General features: G+C 47.9%; 2 protein-coding genes across 5 annotated transcripts in view; one reads left to right on the top strand and one right to left on the bottom strand.

Moving 5' to 3' along the window:
• The window catches only part of lrig2 (leucine-rich repeats and immunoglobulin-like domains 2), an 11,817-nt gene extending 3,279 nt beyond the window's left edge, over positions 1 to 8,538 (bottom strand). For both annotated transcript variants that reach the window (XM_084705732.1, XM_084705733.1), the window contains exons 1-13: positions 7,664 to 8,538; positions 7,368 to 7,442; positions 6,929 to 7,063; positions 6,597 to 6,740; positions 6,090 to 6,233; positions 4,958 to 5,101; positions 3,682 to 3,825; positions 2,789 to 2,869; positions 2,638 to 2,709; positions 2,414 to 2,482; positions 2,099 to 2,262; positions 1,637 to 1,948; positions 930 to 1,211 (exon numbers count right to left, since the gene is read on the bottom strand). In XM_084705732.1, the coding sequence (XP_084561858.1) occupies positions 930 to 1,211; positions 1,637 to 1,948; positions 2,099 to 2,262; positions 2,414 to 2,482; positions 2,638 to 2,709; positions 2,789 to 2,869; positions 3,682 to 3,825; positions 4,958 to 5,101; positions 6,090 to 6,233; positions 6,597 to 6,740; positions 6,929 to 7,063; positions 7,368 to 7,442; positions 7,664 to 7,854 (1,957 nt within the window). In that variant the 5' untranslated portion in view covers positions 7,855 to 8,538. The remainder of the gene's footprint in view (positions 1 to 929; positions 1,212 to 1,636; positions 1,949 to 2,098; positions 2,263 to 2,413; positions 2,483 to 2,637; positions 2,710 to 2,788; positions 2,870 to 3,681; positions 3,826 to 4,957; positions 5,102 to 6,089; positions 6,234 to 6,596; positions 6,741 to 6,928; positions 7,064 to 7,367; positions 7,443 to 7,663) is intronic.
• Positions 8,539 to 9,682: 1,144 nt separating this feature from the next.
• On the top strand, positions 9,683 to 21,366 carry padi2 (peptidyl arginine deiminase, type II). Of its 3 annotated transcripts, none has more exons than XM_084706119.1 (16): positions 9,683 to 9,907; positions 12,919 to 13,081; positions 14,567 to 14,636; positions 14,844 to 14,905; positions 15,411 to 15,528; positions 15,667 to 15,819; positions 16,063 to 16,253; positions 16,472 to 16,575; positions 16,738 to 16,849; positions 17,755 to 17,862; positions 19,127 to 19,278; positions 19,414 to 19,561; positions 19,788 to 19,881; positions 20,521 to 20,600; positions 20,732 to 20,863; positions 21,125 to 21,366. In XM_084706119.1, exons 1-16 carry the CDS (start codon positions 9,696 to 9,698, stop codon positions 21,356 to 21,358), a joined length of 2,133 nt encoding a protein of 710 aa, XP_084562245.1. In that variant the 5' UTR covers positions 9,683 to 9,695; the 3' UTR covers positions 21,359 to 21,366. The 3 variants fall into 3 exon arrangements, with proteins under 3 accessions (XP_084562245.1, XP_084562246.1, XP_084562247.1); XM_084706120.1 differs by lacking the exon at positions 9,683 to 9,907 and adding an exon at positions 10,125 to 10,637; XM_084706121.1 differs by lacking the exon at positions 9,683 to 9,907 and adding an exon at positions 10,738 to 11,422.
• Positions 21,367 to 21,417: the final 51 nt, after the last annotated feature.

Below are 21,417 nucleotides of genomic sequence, written 5' to 3'. Positions count from 1 at the left end.
CAGCACAGTGAGGGTGGCGTTGGCAGACAGAGACAGACAGACAGACAGACAGGCAGACAGGCAGGCAGGCAGACAGGCAGACAGCGTACCCAGCACAGTGAGGGTGGCGTTGGCAGACAGACAGGCAGGCAGACAGGCAGTGTACCCAGCACAGTGAGGGTGGCGTTGGCAGACAGATAGACAGGCAGGCAGCGTACCCAGCACAGTGAGGGTGGCGTTGGCAGACAGACAGGCAGGCAGAGTACCCAGCACAGTGAGGGTGGCGTTGGCAGACAGACAGACAGACAGACAGGCAGACAGACAGGCAGGCAGACAGGCAGTGTACCCAGCACAGTGAGGGTGGCGTTGGCAGACAGACAGACAGACAGGGTACCCAGCACAGTGAGGGTGGCGTTGGCAGACAGACAGGCAGACAGGCAGGCAGACAGGCAGGCTGACAGGCAGGCAGACAGGCAGCGTACCCAGCACAGTGAGGGTGGCGTTGGCAGAGAGACAGACAGGTAGACAGACAGGCAGTGTACCCAGCACAGTGAGGGTGGCGTTGGCAGACAGACAGACAGGCAGCGTACCCAGCACAGTGAGGGTGGCGTTGGCAGAGAGACAGACAGGTAGACAGACAGACAGGCAGGCAGACAGGCAGGCAGTGTACCCAGCACAGTGAGGGTGGCGTTGGCAGACAGACAGACAGACAGGCAGTGTACCCAGCACAGTGAGGGTGGCGTTGGCAGACAGACAGACAGGCAGCGTACCCAGCACAGTGAGGGTGGCGTTGGCAGACAGACAGACAGGCAGCGTACCCAGCACAGTGAGGGTGGCGTTGGCAGACAGACAGACAGACAGGCAGACAGACAGGCAGGCAGCGTACCCAGCACAGTGAGGGTGGCGTTGGCAGACAGACAGACAGACAGGCAGACAGGCAGACAGCGTACCCAGCACAGTGAGGGTGGCGTTGGCAGACAGGCTGCCTGCTGTGTTCTGGGCAGTGCAGCTGTACACGCCCATGTCCTCCGTCTTCACGTTGGCGATGAAGAAGATGTCGTCATCGGGCATCACGTGCATCCTGCGCTCACGGGCGGCAGGGAAGTCCGTGCCTCCGTCCTTCTGCCAGGCGATCTGGGGCGCGGGGTGGCCCTCGGCAGCACACTCCAGCCTCGCCATGGTGCCCGTACGCAGGGTCAGGTCCATGGGTGTCTTCAGGAAGGAGGGCAGCTCTGGAAGGGAGGGGGGAAGAGGTTAGACACACCCAGACCCTCATAATCACACCCAGACCCTCCTAATCACGCCCATACCCTCCTAATCACGCCCAGACCCTCATAATCACGCCCAGACCCTCATAATCACGCCCAGAACCTCCTAATCACACCCAGAACCCCCTAATCACACCCAGACCCTCCTAATCACACCCAGAACCTCCTAATCACACCAAGACCCTCCTAATCACACCAAGAACCTCCTAATCACACCCAGAACCTCCTAATCACACCCAGACCCTCCTAATCACACCCAGACCCTCCTAATCACACCCAGACCCTCCTAATCACACCCAGACCCTCCTAATCACACCTAGAACTTCCTAATCACACCCAGACCCTCCTAATCACACCCAGACCCTCCTAATCACACCCATCCTCCTCACCATTCACAGTGAGCCTGGCCCTGTTGGAGTAGTTGGAGCCGAAGTGGTTGGAGACGACACACTGGTACCGCCCCTCGTCTGTGAAGTTGACGTGGAGCAGATGGAGGAGGGAGGAGTGGAGGAGCTGGCCGTCCTGGAAGCGAGCGTACGTCTGCACCTCCGGCTCGTACAGCAGCTCCCCGTCCCTCCTCCAAGCTGCCGTCATGGGGGAGTCGCTGCTGCTGGCAGCCAGGCAACTCAGGGTCACGTTGGTCCCTCTCAGGACGGTGGACGACTCTGGGTGGGTGGTGATCTGGGGCTTGGGGAAGTCGTCTGGGGGGGGGAGGACCAAGGAGAGGGGGAGAGGGAGGAGAACAGAGGAGTGAGGGAGGAGGGGCAGGGGAAAGGGGAAGGAGGGGAAATCATCAGCTAAACCAACACAGCTCTTTAAAGTAAGACGGTAGGGTGAGGTTCCAGACTGACCACAGAGCAGCAGGCCGGGAGCCACCTCCAGCACGCTCTGGCCCTGCAGGAGGGGCGGGTGGGCACACACAGCCCTCACAGAGCCTTGGAAGGGCTGGCCAGACAGCCAGGGAGACAGCCATTGCAGCAGACAGTCACACAACAGACTGCTGCTGTTCAGGAGACTGGGGGAGGAAAGGGGAGGGGCAGGGAGGAGATAACAGGGAAAGGAGTGGGAAGAGAGAGAAGCAGGTCAAGGTTCCACCAACATGATCACATCAGGGTCCCCGTGTGACTGTAGCCAGCAGACCCCAGGATGAGACAAGCTCCACTCACAACTCCTTCAGGTGCATGTGGGCCACAGCCTCCGGATGGATGGACATGATCCCATTCTTACTCAGGTCTCTGAGGGGGGAGGGACAGAGAGAGAAAAGAGAAGGAGAAGTAGAGAGAGGGAGAGGTGAATGCACTGTACCTTAACTCTGACCAGCAAAACACTGTAGAACTATGTGCCTCAAGTTGAAAAGAGTGCGTGTGCACGTGGGCGTACTGATACATACAGGTGTTCCAGCTCGTCCAGGCCGTCAAAGGCCTTCTTAGTGATGGACTTGATCTTGTTCCGCTGTAGAATCCTGCAGGAGTTAACTTTCAATTAGACAAAGAGAAAGTGTACATAGCTAGTCCTCCTAATCCACCTGCTGCCAGACTTACAGGGTGGTGAGCTTCTTCATCCCTACAAAGACACCAACAGAGTCCTCGATGGCCCAGGAGATCTCATTGTTCCTGATGTCTCTGGGATAGGAATATATCGAAGAGAACATAGAACACTCAGAAACAACTATAGAACATTCCAGAACCACTTTGTGGCCACATTCTAGAACCACTTGGTAAAAACAAACATTCTAGAACCCCCTCAATGGGGGAGGCGTTCTAGAAGGTTCTACTGTGATATCTACAACAAAATGATCTACAGGAGGATCACTAATGAGGTAGAAGGCACACAGGAGAGTTACAGTAACAGTTCATGAAGCCAACGAGGTAGACTGACACAATAAAGATGAAAACACAAACACACCAACAAGGAACAACAGAAACCTACTGTCCACAAAGGCCTTCGTCAGAATGCAGAAAACCACAAACGTGTTAGTTGCCGATTGTTGTAGGCTACACTCATTTGAGAATGACTGAATTGAGACAGTTGTGTGTGCGTGTTCGTCAGAGATGGCAAAAGTACACACATCTTTCACTCAAGTACAAGTAAAGACACTCATGTTTGAAAAGACTCTGGTTAAAGTTGAAGTTATGACTACACTTTTTCACTCAAGTTGAGAAATATTTTTTATTTTTTTTTTCTAAACACAAAAAAAACTACTTTCAAAACATTTGTTCAGAAATTCTTTCAACCTTTGAAGAAAAGTTTTACAAACACAGTTCAAGGAGAGGACTTCGTGTAAAAAAAATGTTTTTTAAATATATTTTTCAACCTTTCAAAACTTTGGTTCCAAAACTTTTTTCAAAAATTCTTTCAACCTTTCTGAACCTTTTTGAAAGAGAGTGAGTGTGTGAGTGAGTGTGAGTGAGTGAGTGTTTGTGTGTGTGCTTACAGGGTGCGCAGGCTAGCCAGGCTGCTGAAGGCTCCTTCCCCCAGGTGAGTGAGAGCGTTGTCCCCCAGGTTAAGGCTCTGTAGCTGGGCCAGCCCAGCCAGTGCCGTCCCCTCCAGACGGCTCATGTGGTTGAAGGACAGGTCTCTGAGGACGACAGCACACAACACTCAGCACTGGAGCCAGCTGCTCCACCAGGCTGGGGGAGCAGTGTAGTCACCAAGGACTACAAGGACTACAAGGACTACAAGGACTACAAGGACTACAAGGACTACAAGGACTACAAGGACTACAAGGACTACAAGGACTACAAGGACTACAAGGACACCAACATGGCTGCCTGGTCCTGGGAGGGGGCAGCTCAGTGGAGGAACATTCAGCTGCAGATCAACAGCTAGCATGTTCAAATCCCCCCCACCACTCTGCCTATACATCACTTCTGAGAAAAGCGTCCTCTAGGTTAAATCAATACAGTGCTGTCAGTTACACGTGTTATTAACGGAGTTAACGTAAACCCATTTTAACAGCATACATTTTTTTATCGCGAGATTAACATTCTTTTTAGCCTAGCAAACTTTGCAGTTTTTTTTCAAATGCTGTTGCCATCATCGCAGCACGTCCAGTCTGAAATACCACTTGATGGCCAAGCACACAGCTGATGGGAATTCTCTGCCCCCTCGTCAAAGCCAGGTGAGTGCAATGTTGTTTTCAATAATAAAAAAACATTTGCACCAAGCAATCCGATCCACTTTTCCATGTTGATAAGAGCATTAAAATGAGAAATGTATGGGGGAAAAAAAAGAAATCTAGGGACATTTAGAATAGATTAATGATTAAATGTGCAATTATTTGTGATTAATCGCGAGTTAACTATGACATTAATGCGATTAAATATTTTAATAGTTTGACAGCACTACATAACATACAATGAAGTGAACAGACTTGTCCAAGTGGACCAGACTCAGTTAGCAGACTCTTTTATTCAAACAGAAAGAAGAATCTCACATGAGCTCCACCCATCCCAGTAGGATGTGGGTTCTGGGGTTGTAGGTTGGATCAGGAGGTTGTGTGTGGTGTGGGGAGAGGTTGTGTTACTCACAGCTCCTCCAGGTTGTGTGGTGTGGGGAGAGGGTGTGTTACTCACAGCTCCTCCAGGTTGTGTGGTGTGGGGAGAGGGTGTGTTACTCACAGCTCCTCAGGTTGTGTGTGGTGTGGGGAGAGAGTGTGTTACTCATAGCTCCTCAGGTTGTGTGGTGTGGGGAGAGGGTGTGTTACTCACAGCTCCTCCAGGTTGTGGCAGAACTCCCAGGAGTCGGGCCGGACGAGGGTCAGGCTGTTGTGACTGATTCTCAGCAGGCGAAGCCTCCGCAGGCCGTACAGCCAGCCCTTGTTGACCTCTGTCAGGTTGTTATGCTCCAGCTCTCTGACACACACACACACACACACACACATCAGGACAGGGACTACACTCCTCAGACACAGGTGCGCACACTACTAACTCCTTGTCTAAAGTGATGCCCCATATTTTGTATTAAAGGTCCCATGACATGCTGTTTTTGGATACTTTTATATAGGCCTTAGTGGTCCCCTAATACTGTATCTGAAGTCTCTTTCCCGAAATTCAGCCTTGGTGCAGAATTACAGCCACTAGGAGCAGTCCCACAATGAGCTTTCCTCAGGATGCGCTGTTGTTACAGCCACATTCTTAGGGTAGCAAGCTCGGTAACCATATACAGTAAAGCAACATACAAAACTGTGAAGTTGTGTTGGCGCATTTCCAGAGAAAATCAAATGAAGACACTGGTTCTTCAGAGGCTCGGATAAAGGAACTGTAAACAGACTTGTTTTCATTTGTACATCCAAACACTGAGCAACTGTTATGCTTCGTTCGTTTGCAAGCCATGATGTCTCTCCAGGAAAAAACGCTATGGCACTCGCACGATCGTAGCTCAGTGTCTTATGGGCGGGCCCGATTCTCTGGGCGGGCAAAGCAGAGAAAGGGGAGGTAACTTCCTATTGTGACGTCACAACAGGGGGATTTTCAAAACCGAGCATTTGAGCTCTCAATTTCTCAAAGGCGGAGAAGAATACCCAGGGCTTGGTTTACACCTATTGAGATTTCTATCCACCATATTAATGTTAAATAACCTCCTAAAGGGAAGTTTTCATGTCATGGGACCTTTAAGATACCTGACTGGCTATTATCCCAAACACACACAGGATCAAAATACCTCATTGTACTGGACCAGGCCTAGTGGAACCAGCTCTAGTGGAACCAGCCCTAGTGGAACCAGCTCTAGTGGAACCAGCCCTAGTGGAACCAGCCCTAGTGGAACCAGCCCTAGTGGAACCAGCTCTAGTGGAACCAGCTCTAGTGGAACCAGCCCTAGTGGAACCAGCTCGGTACTCACAGCTCTTCGATGTTGTTGAGGCCGAAGAAGGCTCCGTCCATGAGCTTAGTGATGCCGTTCCTCTGCATCTTCAGAGTCTTCAGGGCCTCCATCCCTTTAAAGGTCAGACTGTCCACCATCTTGATCTTGTTGCGCTTGAACTCCCTGGAAACAAGTTCAAAAGGTGCAGTTCATAGATAAAATCATATATTAAATAAAAACAATGCGACAAACTCAACACAAAGATCCTAGGTCGCTAGTATAATTATTGCGCACACAACACATTGCCTTTGCTCACTGCACTAAAATATTGAGATCTTGAAGTTAAAAGAATGAAGTGTACAACTCTTATAGCTGCTTTAACACTGACTATATATATACAAACATTCAGGCCTTCATATTGTATTCATTTTAATATTATCAAAAAACATGTACAGTTCTGCAGTTCATTATGGATTAGGAATCAAATGAAAGCATCATGATGTTGTGGTTTAGCGGGAGCCTCCTCCAGATAGCCACAGGACTCACAGCAGCTGCAGCCGCGGCAGCCTGAACACCTTGTAGGGCAGGAGGAGCATCCTGTTTCTGTTCAGCCTCAGGACCAGCAGACTGCTGGAGATGTTGTCAAAGCAGCCGGGCTCCAGCAAACTGATCTTGTTGTTGCTCAAGTTCCTGAAGCACAAAGAGAGGGACGATCAGGAAGGAGGACGCTTACGTCACAAAACAACAACAATGACAACAAATAGCATCGCCTGAAAGTAAAGACACAGAGGTACATCTCGGGGTGAGCCGGTCCACATTCCCCACTGCTAGCGCTTGGCCAGGTCATGTCCAGTCAGACAGACAGCAGCACGACTCACAGATATTTCAGCTGCATGGAAGGAAAAGCCCCAGCCTTGATCTCAGAGAGCGAGTTGGAGGAGAGATCCAGGGTTTCCAGGGACACGTACAGCTGGAGAAGAGGCGTGGCCAGCTCAGAGATCCGGTTGTGGACCCTGGGTGTTGGGATGTAAATCACCCTTCATTTAGCAGACACTTTTATCCAAAGCGACATACAAATGTTGCATATAGAAAGTACAGCATTCTACTACATTGTTCTGCAGTAGAGGTTAGAGCAACACTGACATACAGCAGCAATCTGCATGGCTTATGAAACAGGTGGGAAACATTTCCCTGGTGTCTACTGTGTGATCCGGAGGGTTTATTTCAGATAGTTATTTCTGGTATAAGGGACTGTGTACACGTTCCCCCCATTTTGTAATGCAGTGATGAAAAGGGAAGGGAGTGATGCAGACTTACAGACTCAGACTGGTGATGTTAGAGGTCACGTCCCCTAAATACGGGACAGCTATCAGGTCATTGTGATTCAACGATCTGGAAAACGAAGGCATGTCATCAGGATAAATTGATCCGTCATCTTCAAGAGATCTTACAGTGCAAGGTGGGTACCTGTATCTGTAATTAGCTTTGTACAAATATAAAAGTGTCACCAGAGTGCTAGTCTGATCCCAGTGCGTTGGAAAGTACACTTTCCTGCAGTTATTTCTTGCCACATGAGTTATCTCATCAGCTAGATGGCGAGCGGAGCAACTTACACATGAGTTATTCCATCTGGTAGATCCAGGGGTGGCACCGACAACTTTTTCCTACTGCAATCCAAGACATGGACCTCGTCAGATCCCATCCGACACGAGCATGGAAGCGGACAGGACTCCAGTCCCGGTGCAGTCAAACTCATCACCGAGAAGACCAGTACGGCCTGGTGGACGGTCCAGCCTTCCGCCATCTTACTAGCTGAATGCTAACTAGCTTTGCTATCAATACGTGGCTATTGGTTAGCCAACAACAGAGTGACAAAACGTTTCAACGACACCAAATAACCCTTATAACTTGATATTAATCATATATATACATGATGCTACAGAAGTCGTAAAGCCCATCGCTTGTTTTTCACCGTAAAACACATTTGTCCAACTTGCGAGCAGCATCACAGCACGGATTTCTCTTCCTTCCCTGCCTTCTTGGATTGCTTCCTTCCGCTTCAAATCTCGGCAGAACTCCTGAAGTTGCTAGCAGAGCTAACATTAGCTAACCTTCTTCAACAAATCCAAGCTGTCATTGTTTTTCACAGTGTGTATTAAGTATGAGACTCTTTCAGCCTGTGAAACCTAAATCGTGCATTTTTATTTAAATCCTATGACTTTAGACATTGCATATCCCCAGGTAGCGTTCCTTCGGTGAAACAACAAAAGCGCCTTGCGTTGCTGACATGGATACCCCGTCCAACCCCCTCCAGCAGCTTGTTTACCGGTGTCCTATTGGTCCGTCTGCATGTTTGTCAAGCGAGCCCTCTTACCTGATTGGATTGACGTTTACTTGTGATTGACAGACAAGTTCCTGCATCAACGTAAAAGCTCAGATGCTTTGAAACTTTGGGAAACCTACTAAACTATCACCGTAAACCTACAAGATTTATTTTTGCCAACGATCTTGTGTATTTTAAGCTGTTAAGCGTAACAATAATTGGTGTGTATGTTTTTGGTTTTGAGGCAACGTTTTGCGGCATATGCCAAGTGGTCCAACAATTTAACTATGGAGGCAGAAATCAAAGTGTGTGCGTGTGTGTGTGTGTGTGTGTGTGTGTGGGGGGGGGGGGGTCTGAGGGGGTACATCATGCAGCGAACATTTTCTTTCTCGAACCTCCGTGAAATGAGGGCAGCACCAAAAAGTCAAGAATAGTTTGTGCCTGCCGCCAAAAAAGATTGACTAGCCTAACCGTGGTTTAGCTTTCTAATAGCCAGCCTACTTTAGTTGTTAACTGACAAGGTTATTCGGCAAATTATTCGATAAGAAAAGAAATGTACCATAGAACGCACATTCTGTCGAACTAGGTTAACTAGCAAACCAGTCAGCCTAAAATGCAAGCTACACTTTTTTTTATTGAGCTATAGCTAGCTAACTGGCGATTAGCACTGTAGTGCATTTTTGTCCAATTTACAAGAAATGCAAAATATGTCTCGCCAGTAGAGGTACATGCGAGTCTATTAGGCGACGAAATCCACCTTTTCCTGAAAAAAGTGTTGCCAAGAGCATAATCCCTGGTCGCTGTCTCACCAATCGCGAAATAGATTGTCATGACGTCGGCTGACGGTTCCACACTTTTATAGTCCATTTTCATTATCGGTATAGTGGGGTAGGCTACTGCATTATTTTTATCATGGAAAGATGGTGTACCGAGTTCCAAACCACCACTGAAGGAAAACAGGACAGCTGGCGATAATAAACCAAAAAGGCTAAATTATCCATCAGGCACAATACAAATGGGAACGGTTTTGATGTAGCCTAATACACATTTCTAAAAAAGATTGATTTTGTGCAAGGCAATCAGCCTTTTTTTATACATTTAAGTCTGACACAAAACAAACAGTTGTGGACATCATGCCTCAAGCATGAAACTGCAACCTTCCTGAAAGTTCAAGTCTGCAGATTCAAAGAATTCATTAAATGCTTTGGAATGTCTTCCTTGAAGTCTGAATGCGTGTTACAGCTCGTTCACCGAAGCCAGCTATAGCCTACACCCATCTGCATCCAATTACAAACAGGACAATACTAGATAGCCTCTTTCTTATGAACTCATCTGCACAGTCGAGCCCAGGTGAAAACATGAACCGTACTCATCAGCAGGTTAAAAGGAGCGAGCTCCCGGAAGTTATTCAGAATGCTAAAAAACGGGTTGCTGAAAAATATAGGCCAATGCATCGAACTCTCCGTCTTGACATCACAAAACCCGACCGCGCTGTTCACATCACCGGCACCGCGCTGAAGATTAACCTGTACAGGTTAGTAGAGAGAAAGAGGGGGAGAGCCGGCTAGTGGGTTCAGTCTCAAGAATATGTATTGTCTGTATTTTATTTATTATTTAAAAGTAGGCTACTGGCTTCTTTCAAGATCCCGATTTGTTGTTTCTTTAGCATACGTAGTGCTTTGTCACGCGTAGCCAAATTCCCCCAAACAGCGACACCTGCCCATCCCGAGGCTTCATTCCTATCTTACACTGACACCGCAAGTGTGACGGGTGTGTAACAGCTGTAGCCACGCTCCGTCACGACAAGGCTCGTTCGCTACTGACTGGGCTCGAACGCACGAACTCTAACTTGCCAAGTGTGGCCACTACCAGCTACGCCAAAGAAAAGCTAACTTTTCGTTGACGCGGGTGGCGTTTTAGATACCTGAGGAGTTAGTTTCATGGTTCTAACTCCGTTACACAAGCTCGAGGCGGCACGGGACGCGCAGCCTATACGACTTTCAGCGCAGAGCAGCGCGAGAGCTCAAGGCTTCTTAACTTGCGACCAATCAAAATCTCACTAGCTTTCACCTGCTCGTGATCAGCTGGTGCAGCAGCTTCCTGTGTGTCCGTCAGGACGGAGCAGAAAGGAGTACTGTTACAGTACTGTAGGACTCATAGCAGATAACCATGCAGCCACAGTCGCGGACGCTAAGGATTGAATATGGAAAAACCACAAGTGTAACATATGTTATTGGGACTGAAGTCACTGTGAACATAAACAGGTACTGTATGCTACAATACAGTAGGCTATATGAATAGACTTGTTGGTAACGTTACTTATGCTTATTAATTTAAACTTTTGAATTCGACTTCAACACTTTTGAAATACATTTTTGTGCTGTTGATTTCAATGTAGTATTAAGTCTGCTGTTAAATTCATAAAATACATATTATGTATTTATACTATTTAATCAAAGGCAAATTTGTTTGTCATCTTTCTGGTAACATAATTAGTCATCAGGGTCATTTGACTTGAGGGGAAAAAATCTATCATGTTTCATTTTAATTACTTAAATCATCAAGTCATTCAAACTGAGTCTTAGTGTTGAGTGAGTGCTGAGGGCAGAGAGAGAGAGAGCTGTGTTGAGGGCAGAGAGAGAGAGAGAGAGAGATGTGCTGAGGGCAGAGAGAGAGAGAGAGAGAGCTGTGTTGAGGGCAGAGAGAGAGAGAGATGTGCTGAGGGCAGAGAGAGAGAGAGAGAGAGAGAGAGAGAGAGAGAGATGTGCTGAGGGCAGAGAGAGAGATGTGTTGAGGGCAGAGAGAGAGAGAGCTGTGTTGAGGGCAGAGAGAGAGAGAGAGAGAGAGAGAGAGAGAGAGAGAGAGAGAGAGAGAGAGAGAGAGAGATGTGCTGAGGGCAGAGAGAGAGAGAGAGCTGTGTCAGGGTGTCATCACATGCCAGGGTCCAACGGAGGAGGTGGATTCCATGGTTTCCAGCGGAGGCTGCCTCTGCACCCTCATCTCTGGACAGACCCTCTTTGTGGTCCCACAGACTTGAACACATGATGCGGTCAGTCAGTGCCAGGACAGGACACAGATCGAGGGCTGCCAGGGTGGGGGGGCTGAAGGGTGGCGACTGAGGATAAACTAATGACCTGAGTTTCGCCAAACAACTCTCTTCAGAGAATAAGCACATTTCAGCAGGGTTTTTTCAGCTTAGTTTGAGCTCCCGTACATCTAATCTATACATCCTTTTTATAAAGAAATAGTTAACTACCTCTTTCGCTGCCTACCACATCCTGTAGGTTGACAAAGGGAGTACTGGGTAAACTGGCTACAGGTCTGGTAGACTGATAGTATACACACTACTGAATACTATACTGTACTACTTCTAACTAGACTGCACTACTTCATACTACACTACTTTATATAAACAACAATACTCCTTCCTTACTAGACTATCTTACATACCAGACAACACTACTTCCCACTAGTTGGAGGAGGAGGTAGGTACAGGAAAGTTCCATCAGCCTGGTGTGCTGGACTAGACTGGACCACCACTGGATACAGTGTGGAGCAGACATGCAGCCTGGTGTGGCAGGTCTTGTCCATGTCTCGTTACAAGAGACCAGCTGAAGGTGTTGTCACACATGCTTCAGATGAAGCAAGGCCTCTGGGTGTTGACATATTGGTCCCTGAAACAGGATATTCCTTTGTGACACCTCTTGTACAGAAAGCTGGTGCTGCTGCAGTGAATCAGATTGTCTTTCACAAAGTTAAAATGCACTTGAGCTCATATGGGATAAGGAGGAATCACTTAGAAATGATGATTTGAAATCTTAGGTTAGACCGAAAGAGAAACATGAGGGGAGCAGGAGAACAAATATTACCCAGCCTGTACGTGTACGTGTAACCCTGACCCTGAGAGGCGTGTGCACTTGGTACATGAGAGTGACATGTGTGCACTTGGTACATGAGACATGAGACATGAGAGTGACATGTGTGCACTTGGTACATGAGACATGAGAGTGACATGTGTGCACTTGGTACATGAGACATGAGAGTGACATGTGTGCACTTGGTACATGAGAGTGACATGTGTTTATTCTCCCTGCTGTAGTTCCACATCACTCCTGACTGTGTGGGAATAGGTTTGCTTATGGTTATTTAACTAAATATACAGCCCAATGCAGCTATGATGATTCTTTAACGTGTCACTGACTCACAGTAAGAGGTGTTTATAAAGTAGCCAAACATGCTGCCGTGTAACTTAGTAACTGGCCCGGACATCTGTTGCTCCTGAAAATAGAAGATGATGAACTTGTAGTAGTAATTACACGCATACACAAGGTACACACACATGCACGCACACTTCATGCAGTTGATTAACAACGACAAGTCAGTTTAGAATTCCCATTACTGAAATTACATGGGTGTTTGCAGGATATTCAGTGTATATGCTTTGATAATGTCTGTGTTATGTGACATTGTGTGTTTTTGTAAGTGGTCTTTAATGCTGCTCTTCTGAGGACAAACATTGTGTGTATGTGTGTGCTCCTCCAATAGGAGCGCTCCTCCCAGCTCCAGGTTCTTCTCGGTGAAATGCAGCCCCAAGGTGCAGATGAGGATAAGCCCCAGCCCCTCAGACACTGGCCCCGTCCCCCTCAGGACCAGCTCTGTGTTGGTGTTCAGCATGGACTCCCCCAGCGACGCAGTGAACGACAGCAAGGTACCCCACCTCCCTGCCAGGATGCTACCCAGAAGGGACGGGGGGGAAAGATCTAAAACAAAGTAGATAGTAGATCTATAATAAAGTCAATTTTAGTCATTTTCTCCTCAGAAACGCTGAGGGTGAAATGATTCAATTAAACTGTCAACTTTTTTCTCTGAGGATAATTCAGAAGGTCTTGTCAAACATCTAGATTTATATCTGGAGTTTTATATTCAAATTGTCCTCTCTGAACTGGGACTCCCTGTCTGAACATGCCTGCAGGAAAATCAATGATGATCATTTATGGTGAAAATGTATGATGCCTTGAATCTCATTGGAAGGAACAGAAACCAACTCGTATTCTACAAATCCAGGCCAGTTAAATTCACAACTTAGTACAGTGTTAGTAAGGCCTTCCTGGGATTCTAGAGAAAAGTACAGTGTGGGTTTACCTGTTTAACCTGTGACCTAGAAATTGAGACGAGGTGTCTAAGAAATGTAACTGACCCCAGTATGCCAAGTGTGTGTATACAGGTGCTAGGTTAAGGTTACCTGCGGACTTCCTGTACCTAGTGTGTGTGTACCTAGTGTGTGTGTACCTAGTGTGTGTGTACCTAGTGTGTGTGTACCTAGTGTGTGTGTACCTAGTGTGTGTGTACCTAGTGTGTGTGTTTTCAGGCTTGGTATCGAGAGGTACAAAGTACAACGTCTTGAAGCCTTGTAGAAAGGATGTTTTAAAACAGCTTCACTGGAAGCTTTGCTCCTCGCTCCACTAGTCTCAACATGCCAGGCAGCCTTCTCTTATCTGACTGTGGTCTCTAATCAGACAGTTTAAACACAACTCTGTTGCTTTCACAGCAAACACACATGAACGTACTTAGTGAGTCAGCCTCAACTCAGAAGGACAAGGGTACATTCAAATCGGGATCCGGTTATACAAACACAGAATTTACTGTGGCAGGGAGGTGCAAAACACTAAACATATACGAATCTTAAATTAAGTGAAAGTACAAAATTTTTACTATTTCTAAGAACTAAACAATCTAAGAATACAAGAATTTAAATATAAAATAAAATATATATAAAATAACAATTGAGGGGTCAACATAGTGCAATCGGATACTGAGAAGGTGGCTTATGCATACTGTAATTGCTATTAGATGGACTTATAATAGTTAATAAGTGAAGGAATGTCAATGGGAGTCCTTGGCCTTGTTGAAGAGGCCAGTAGCAGATGGAAAGAAACTGTTCTTGTGGCGTGAGGTTTTGGTCCTGATGAACCGCAGCCTTCTGCCAGAGGGGGAGTATTATTAATACAACAGTATTAACATTCGGCATTGAATATGCTCCCTTTGGAAGATTTGATTCATAAACGTGAGTAGGACTGGTGGAACAGACCTGCAGGTTTCATAGACGTCCACTTGATTGACTCTTGATTCAGATTTGTGTGAGTCAGTTAGGAACCAGAGTGATCTGTTCATGTAAATGACTCTTGTTTTTCAGCTGTCTGTCATGTACTATGGGAAGAACAGCGAGGTCCTGGCCAAAGCTGTCCTGCACCTGACCTCAGTTGGTATGTCTCACTTGAACCTCCTTTCAAACCGACCACACATAGATACTCTTCTGAATATATATCGTGTGTACTTTTGTACTGTATTGATATTACTTATCTAGGAATGGAGGCTAACCTTGATATGATGTGAAGTGATTGGGCACGTGTGTTTCTTTCAGAGATTTCTCTGGACATGGATGCTGACATCTGATTGGTTGTTTCTTTCAGAGATCTCTCTAGACGTGGATGCTGATAGGGACGGCGAGGTGGAGAGGAACAACCCCAACAAGGTGAACTGATGCTGATGTGGTCCTTCTCAAACAGCTCACGGGAGACACACACACACACACACACACACACACATGGAAACACAAACACACGTACATGAGGAAACACAAAGACAGACGAATGAGGTAGAGGTCATGCTAAGATGCTTTCATGCTAAAGATGTACAGTCACTAAAAGGATAAATACAGTGTAAAAAAGAGTGATCATGTTTTGGCCAATAAAAACCTGCAGCGCAAGAAGAGACTTTCAAACACAGAATAAAAATGAAATAGAACTAAGTATAACAAACAACTGGAAATCAACCAGTAATCTTCAGCTTCCAACTTCAGTGACCAGAGACATTTGTCTGCTTAAATATTTGATCTGAAGATTTTTCTTCAGTCAATTTAGAGGTCATAATACTTTAGAAAGTCCTTCAGAGATAAACCTGCTCAGTTTATGCCAAAGCTGTGTGGTGAGGTGAGATCTGGTGGCTCAGTGACGGACAACAGATCCTCCTGACCTCAGGGATCCTGGACTTGGGGCCCGGACGGCCAGGGAGCCATCCTCTTGGTCAACTGTGACTCTGAACGCACCTATGGGAAGAGAGTGGACAGCGAGCAAAAGGATGTCACCAGAGTGTCAGGTAACCGTGACAATAACAGACACCTCCTCGGGTGGGTCAGTCCTGTAGAGTTGAGTACCTGTGCAGGCTATTCCAGATCTGAAGGACATGTCTGTTGTCCCCTCCAGATCTGAAAAACATGTCTGTTGTCTCCTCCAGATCTGAAGGACATGTCTCCGATGTTGCTGCGGATCCGAGGCCCCCCCAGCCTGCCAGAAGGCTACAAGCTGGCCCTGCACGTCTCCCAGAGGGACGCCAGCAGCGTGCGTGTCTTCAGGACCAGGTCCACCGAGGACGTCCACCGCGGCCTGAGTGAGTATTCAGCCTCAACACAGACTCAGGGGTTGGATTCCACTTCAGACAGTAGGTCCATGGACTACTGGTTTATACTTTGTCCTAATGGGTAATGGAGTGTAGATTATTAGGCAAAATTGTAATGTTATCTATTGACGAACGAAATGTAGTCAATAGATTAATGTCAATGAAATCAATGGAAGGTGTTGTATGTTGTGGTTGCTGCTTGTGCTGAATTTACATCATTACCTGTCGTTGCAGTGAAGCTGTTCTACAGTTCCTTTGTGAAGGACTACCCTCTAGTTGTGGGCAAGGAGGTTCTCTCTCAGGAGGTTCCTTACCGTGGGGGGAACTCAGAGAGCAAGTTCTACGTGGAGGGCCTCCGGTTCCCTGACAGTGACTTTGATGGACTCGTCCAGATCAACCTCAGTCTATTAGAACCCAGCTCCAAGGTTCTGTCTATCTGGTCCATCTGTTTGTCCGCCTGTGTGTCTGTCTGTCTGTCTGCCTGCGTGTCTGTCTATCCCACTATCTATCTGTCTGTCTTTGTGTGTGTCTGTCTATCCACCCGTCTACCTGATTAAAGTTTTTTTATCTGTCTATCTATCTCTCCCCCCCTCTCTCTCTCTCTCTCTCTCTCTCTCTCTCTCTCATGTGTGACTGCTTGCAGGGCTGTCCTGAGACGCCGATCTTCACAGACCGAGTTGTGTTCAGGGTGGCTCCCTGGATCATGACCCCCAACACCCTCACGCCTGTCGAGGTGTTTGTCTGCAGGTGAGACAGGGTGTGGAAGGGGACCCCATTAGCATAGCAGTATCGATGGGAAAGAATATTAGCACTGATGTTACTGTTTGGAACTATCCTGGTGGCTCCTGTCTAACACCAGTACTGTGTGTGTGTGTGTGTGTGTGTGTGTGTGTGTGTGTGTGACCCCAGCACCTCTGACAATGCCCAGTTTGTGAAGGCAGTGAGAAAGCTGGTCCAGGACTATGGCTGCAAGCTGAAGATCTGCAGTGAGTTCAAGAACAGAGGAGACCGCTGGATGCAGGTGAGGAGATGGACTCATTAGACACAAACACACACACAGTTATAGATTTCAATCAACATATCTACAGAGGAGTTCTTGTAGAGCTGCTTTAACACTAGGCAGGTTTTAAGGTGACTTTGTTTCAAATTTTCTTTAAAAAAAAACTTTCTAATAAATTAATTGTTTAAACAATTTTCTTCACAAAATTATTTGGGCACACACAATTATTATTATTTTTTTTTCAAAAACGTTTTTAGAAAATCTTCTTTCAATAACTTTTTTGGATTTTTTGTTTCTCCAAAACCTTTTTTAGAAACATTTCTTTCAACCTTTCATGGACCAGCCTCCTTTTAAAACTTTTTAAAACACAGTGAAAGGAGAGGGAGAGGAGAGAGAAGAAAACAGAATAGAATAAAGCAACAGAGTACTAGAGTTCAGTAGAGTCGAGTTCAGTAGAGTCGAGTTCAGTAGAGTCGAGTTCAGTAGAGTCGAGTTCAGTAGAGTCGAGTTCAGTAGAGTCGAGTGCAGTAGAGTCCTCATCAAGTACGCTTCAATAAGCAAAAACTTTAGTAGAAACTTTTCTTTAAAATGTCTTTCTTGACAACTTTCTTTCAAAACCGTTTTGAGAACATTGTCTTCCAACCTTTCATGGATCAGCCTGCTCTTTAAAAAAAAGTGCACAATGACAAAAAATTATATAGATCATGCCACCAAATACAGATTAAAACTAACGAGCCTGGCTTGAAAAAAATAAATAGTGAAGTAATGTACTGATACCAGAAAAATCTACTGAAGTACAGTAATAAAGTATTTGTACTTTGTTACTTCCCATCTCTGTAGTCCATCTACGGTCTGATAATGTGGTGTTACTGGTCATTTTCAAAGTTTGTCTGTGGAGTGAGCTGGCATGATGTTCTCCTGTCCAGGATGAGATGGAGTTTGGCTACATAGACTCTCCTCACCAGCGATTCCCTGTGGTACTGGACTCTCCCCGGGACAGAGGCCTGCAGGACTTCCCCTTCGACGACCTGCTGGTGAGATCTACATCACTGACCCTGACCCCAGATCACTGACCCTAACCCCACATCACTGACCCTAACCCCAGATCACTGACCCTAACCCTACATCACTGACCCTAACCCTACATCACTGACCCTGACCCCACATCACCGACCCTGACCCCACATCACTGACCCTAACCCCAGATCACTGACCCTAACCCTACATCACTGACCCTAACCCCACATCACCGACCCTACATCACCGACCCTGACCCCACATCACTGACCCTAACCCTACATCACTGACCCTGACCCTAACCCTACATCACTGACCCTAACCCTACATCACTGACCCTAACCCTACATCACCGACCCTAACCCTACATCACTGACCCTAACCCTACATCACTGACCCTAACCCTACATCACTGACCCTGACCCTAACCCTACATCACTGACCCTAACCCTACATCACTGACCCTAACCCTACATCACTGACCCTGACCCTACATCACCGACCCTAACCCTACATCACCGACCCTAACCCTACATCACCGACCCTAACCCTACATCACTGACCCTAACCCTACATCACTGACCCTGACCCTAACCCTACATCACTGACCCTAACCCTACATCACTGACCCTAACCCTACATCACCGACCCTAACCCTACATCACCGACCCTAACCCTACATCACCGACCCTAACCCTACATCACTGACCCTAACCCCACATCACTGACCCTAACCCCACATCACTTACCCTAACCCCACATCACTTACCCTAACCCTACATCACTGACCCTAACCCTACATCACTGACCCTAACCCTACATCACTGACCCTAACCCTACATCGCTGACCCTAACCCCACATCACTGACCCTAACCCCACATCACTTACCCTAACCCTACATCACTGACCCTAACCCTACATCACTGATCCTGACCCTAACCCCACATCACTGACCCTAACCCTACATCACTGACCCTGACCCTACATCACTGACCCTGACCCTACATCACCGACCCTAACCCCACATCACTTACCCTAACCCCAGATCACTGACCCTAACCCTACATCACTTACCCTAACCCTACATCACTGACCCTAACCCTACATCACTGATCCTGACCCTAACCCCACATCACTGACCCTAACCCTACATCACTGACCCTGACCCTACATCACTGACCCTGACCCTACATCACCGACCCTAACCCCACATCACTTACCCTAACCCTACATCGCTGACCCTAACCCTACATCACTGCCCGACATGAATCTCCCCGCAGGGCCCAGACTTTGGCTATGTGTCGCGCCTGGCTAACTCTGAGGAGGTGACCAGCCTGGACTCGTTTGGGAACCTGGAAGTGAGCCCCCCTGTGACAGTGAATGGGAAGGAATACCCCCTCGGGAGGATAATCATCGGAGTGGCCTTCCCTACGTGAGGACCTGACCCACACCTCCGTTCGACCACGCACACACACACACACACACACACACACACACACCGTGTCTCACTAACACTGTGTGGGATCATTTCCACCTCTCCTCTGCGTGCGTGTGTGTGTGTGTGCAGGACGACCCAGGGTCGCAACATGACAAGGGTGGTTCAGGACTTCCTGTGGGCTCAGAAGGTCCAGGAACCCATTGCGCTGTACTCTGATTGGCTCACGGTGGGTCATGTGGACGAGTTCATGACCTTTGTTCCCGCTCCTGACAGGAAGGTAAACATCTCTAGAGTCACTTGCTCCTGTCTGAATAGAAACACATTAGTACAGCTAGTGTTTGATAGATGTAATAAAGCAAAAATTGAATGTTACATGAATAATGAATAGTAATATACAAATAGGTTACCTTTCATTAAAGGCCTGACTTTACCAGTATGTGATGCTCTGTCTGTCTTTGTGTCTCATTCAACATCTGTGTGTGTGTGTGTGTGTGTGTGCGCAGGGTTTCCGCCTGCTCTTGGCCAGTCCTGAAGCAGGCTATAAGGTGTTCAGGCGCCTGCAGCTCCACGGACACGGACAGGCCAACATGTTCGACGGTACTGCTGCTCCTCTCATCTCCCTCCCACCATCTCACCCAACACCTGTGTGTGTGTGTGTGTGTGTGTGTCTCCTCCAACACCTACCGTGTGCGTGTGTGTGTGTCTCCTCCAACACCTACCGTGTGTGTGTGTCTCCTCCAACACCTACCATGTGTGTGTGTGTGTGTGTGTCTGCTCCAACACCTACCGTGTGTGTGTGTGTCTCCTCCAACACCTACCGTGTGCGTGTGTCTCCTCCAACACCTACCATGTGTGTGTGTGTGTGTGTGTCTGCTCCAACACCTACCGTGTGTGTGTGTGTCTCCTCCAACACCTACCGTGTGTGTGTGTCTCCTCCAACACCTACCATGTGTGTGTGTGTGTGTGTGTGTGTCTGCTCCAACACCTACCGTGTGCGTGTGTGTCTCCTCCAACACCTACCGTGTGTGTGTGTCTCCTCCAACACCTACCATGTGTGTGTGTGTGTGTGTCTGCTCCAACACCTACCGTGTGCGTGTGTGTCTCCTCCAACACCTACCGTGTGTGTGTGTCTCCTCCAACACCTACCATGTGTGTGTGTGTGTGTGTGTCTGCTCCAACACCTACCGTGTGCGTGTGTCTCCTCCAACACCTACCGTGTGCGTGTGTCTCTTGCAGGTCTGGGAGAAAAACAGGAGATCAAAGTGGATGAGATTCTGGCAGATGAGAAACTGCAAGCAGACAATAACTTTGTCCAGGTGAGCGTCCTGGTCTTTGGTACACAGTACAGATTACCTGGACTCACTGGACTAGATCTGGGACTAGGGTTCAGACTAACATGCTTTGTCTTATAACCATGGTGATGGCTCTCCTGTCCACACCCTCACAGGGCTGCATTGACTGGAACCGAGATGTTCTGAAGAGAGAGCTGGGTCTGGAAGATGATGACATCATCGACCTGCCCATCCTGTTCAAGCTGGACGAGGAGGGCGGCCGTGCAGCAGCCTTCTACCCAGACATGGTACCTCTGCACACACTGCCCCCTGCTGGTCTGGCTGACTGACACTGTAGATGAGGATTTATCAAATGCACAAAGTTGCCACAACTGTCTCATGAGCCAAAACGCTAATCTGAGAAACCTAACCTACCACCCTCCCCTCTCTCTCACCCCTCCACCTCCCCCTCCACTCACACACCAAATCATCTGCCTCCCCTCTCACTCTCCCCCTCTACACCATAAACCACACACACACACACACACACTCCTACCTCCCCACCCCAGGTGAACATGCTGGTGCTGGGGAAGACCCTGGGGGTCCCCAAGCCCTTTGGCCCCCGGGTGGAGGGCCGCTGCGTGCTGGAGGGGGAGATGATCCGTCTGATGGAGCCACTGGGGCTGAGCTGCACCTTCATAGACGACTTCTCCACCTACCACCAGCTGCTGGGAGAGGTGCACTGCGGCTCCAACGTGCGCAGGGAGGCTTTCACCTTCAAGTGGTGGCACCTGCACATGTAGGAGGGGGGCCTGGGGGAGGGGGGAGGCAGGAGGGGGGCCCTGGGGGAGGGGGCCCTGGG

Source organism: Hypomesus nipponensis, chromosome 9, assembly GCF_054491055.1.
Source record: "Hypomesus nipponensis isolate SF chromosome 9, ASM5449105v1, whole genome shotgun sequence".
NCBI lineage: Eukaryota > Metazoa > Chordata > Actinopteri > Osmeriformes > Osmeridae > Hypomesus > Hypomesus nipponensis.
The sequence above is the reverse complement of the archived record's forward strand: the minus strand, read 5'-3'. Positions and strand labels throughout refer to the sequence as shown.

Excerpts from the sequence above, each read along its gene's own strand:
- padi2 (XM_084706119.1), top strand. The coding sequence starts at position 9,696 with ATGAACTCATCTGCACAGTCGAGCCCAGGTGAAAACATGAACCGTACT. Across the intron at positions 9,908-12,918 it reads CTGAAGATTAACCTGTACAG|GAGCGCTCCTCCCAGCTCCA; the intron begins GTTAGTAGAGAG and ends CTCCTCCAATAG. Across the intron at positions 19,279-19,413 it reads ATCGGAGTGGCCTTCCCTAC|GACGACCCAGGGTCGCAACA; the intron begins GTGAGGACCTGA and ends GTGTGTGTGCAG.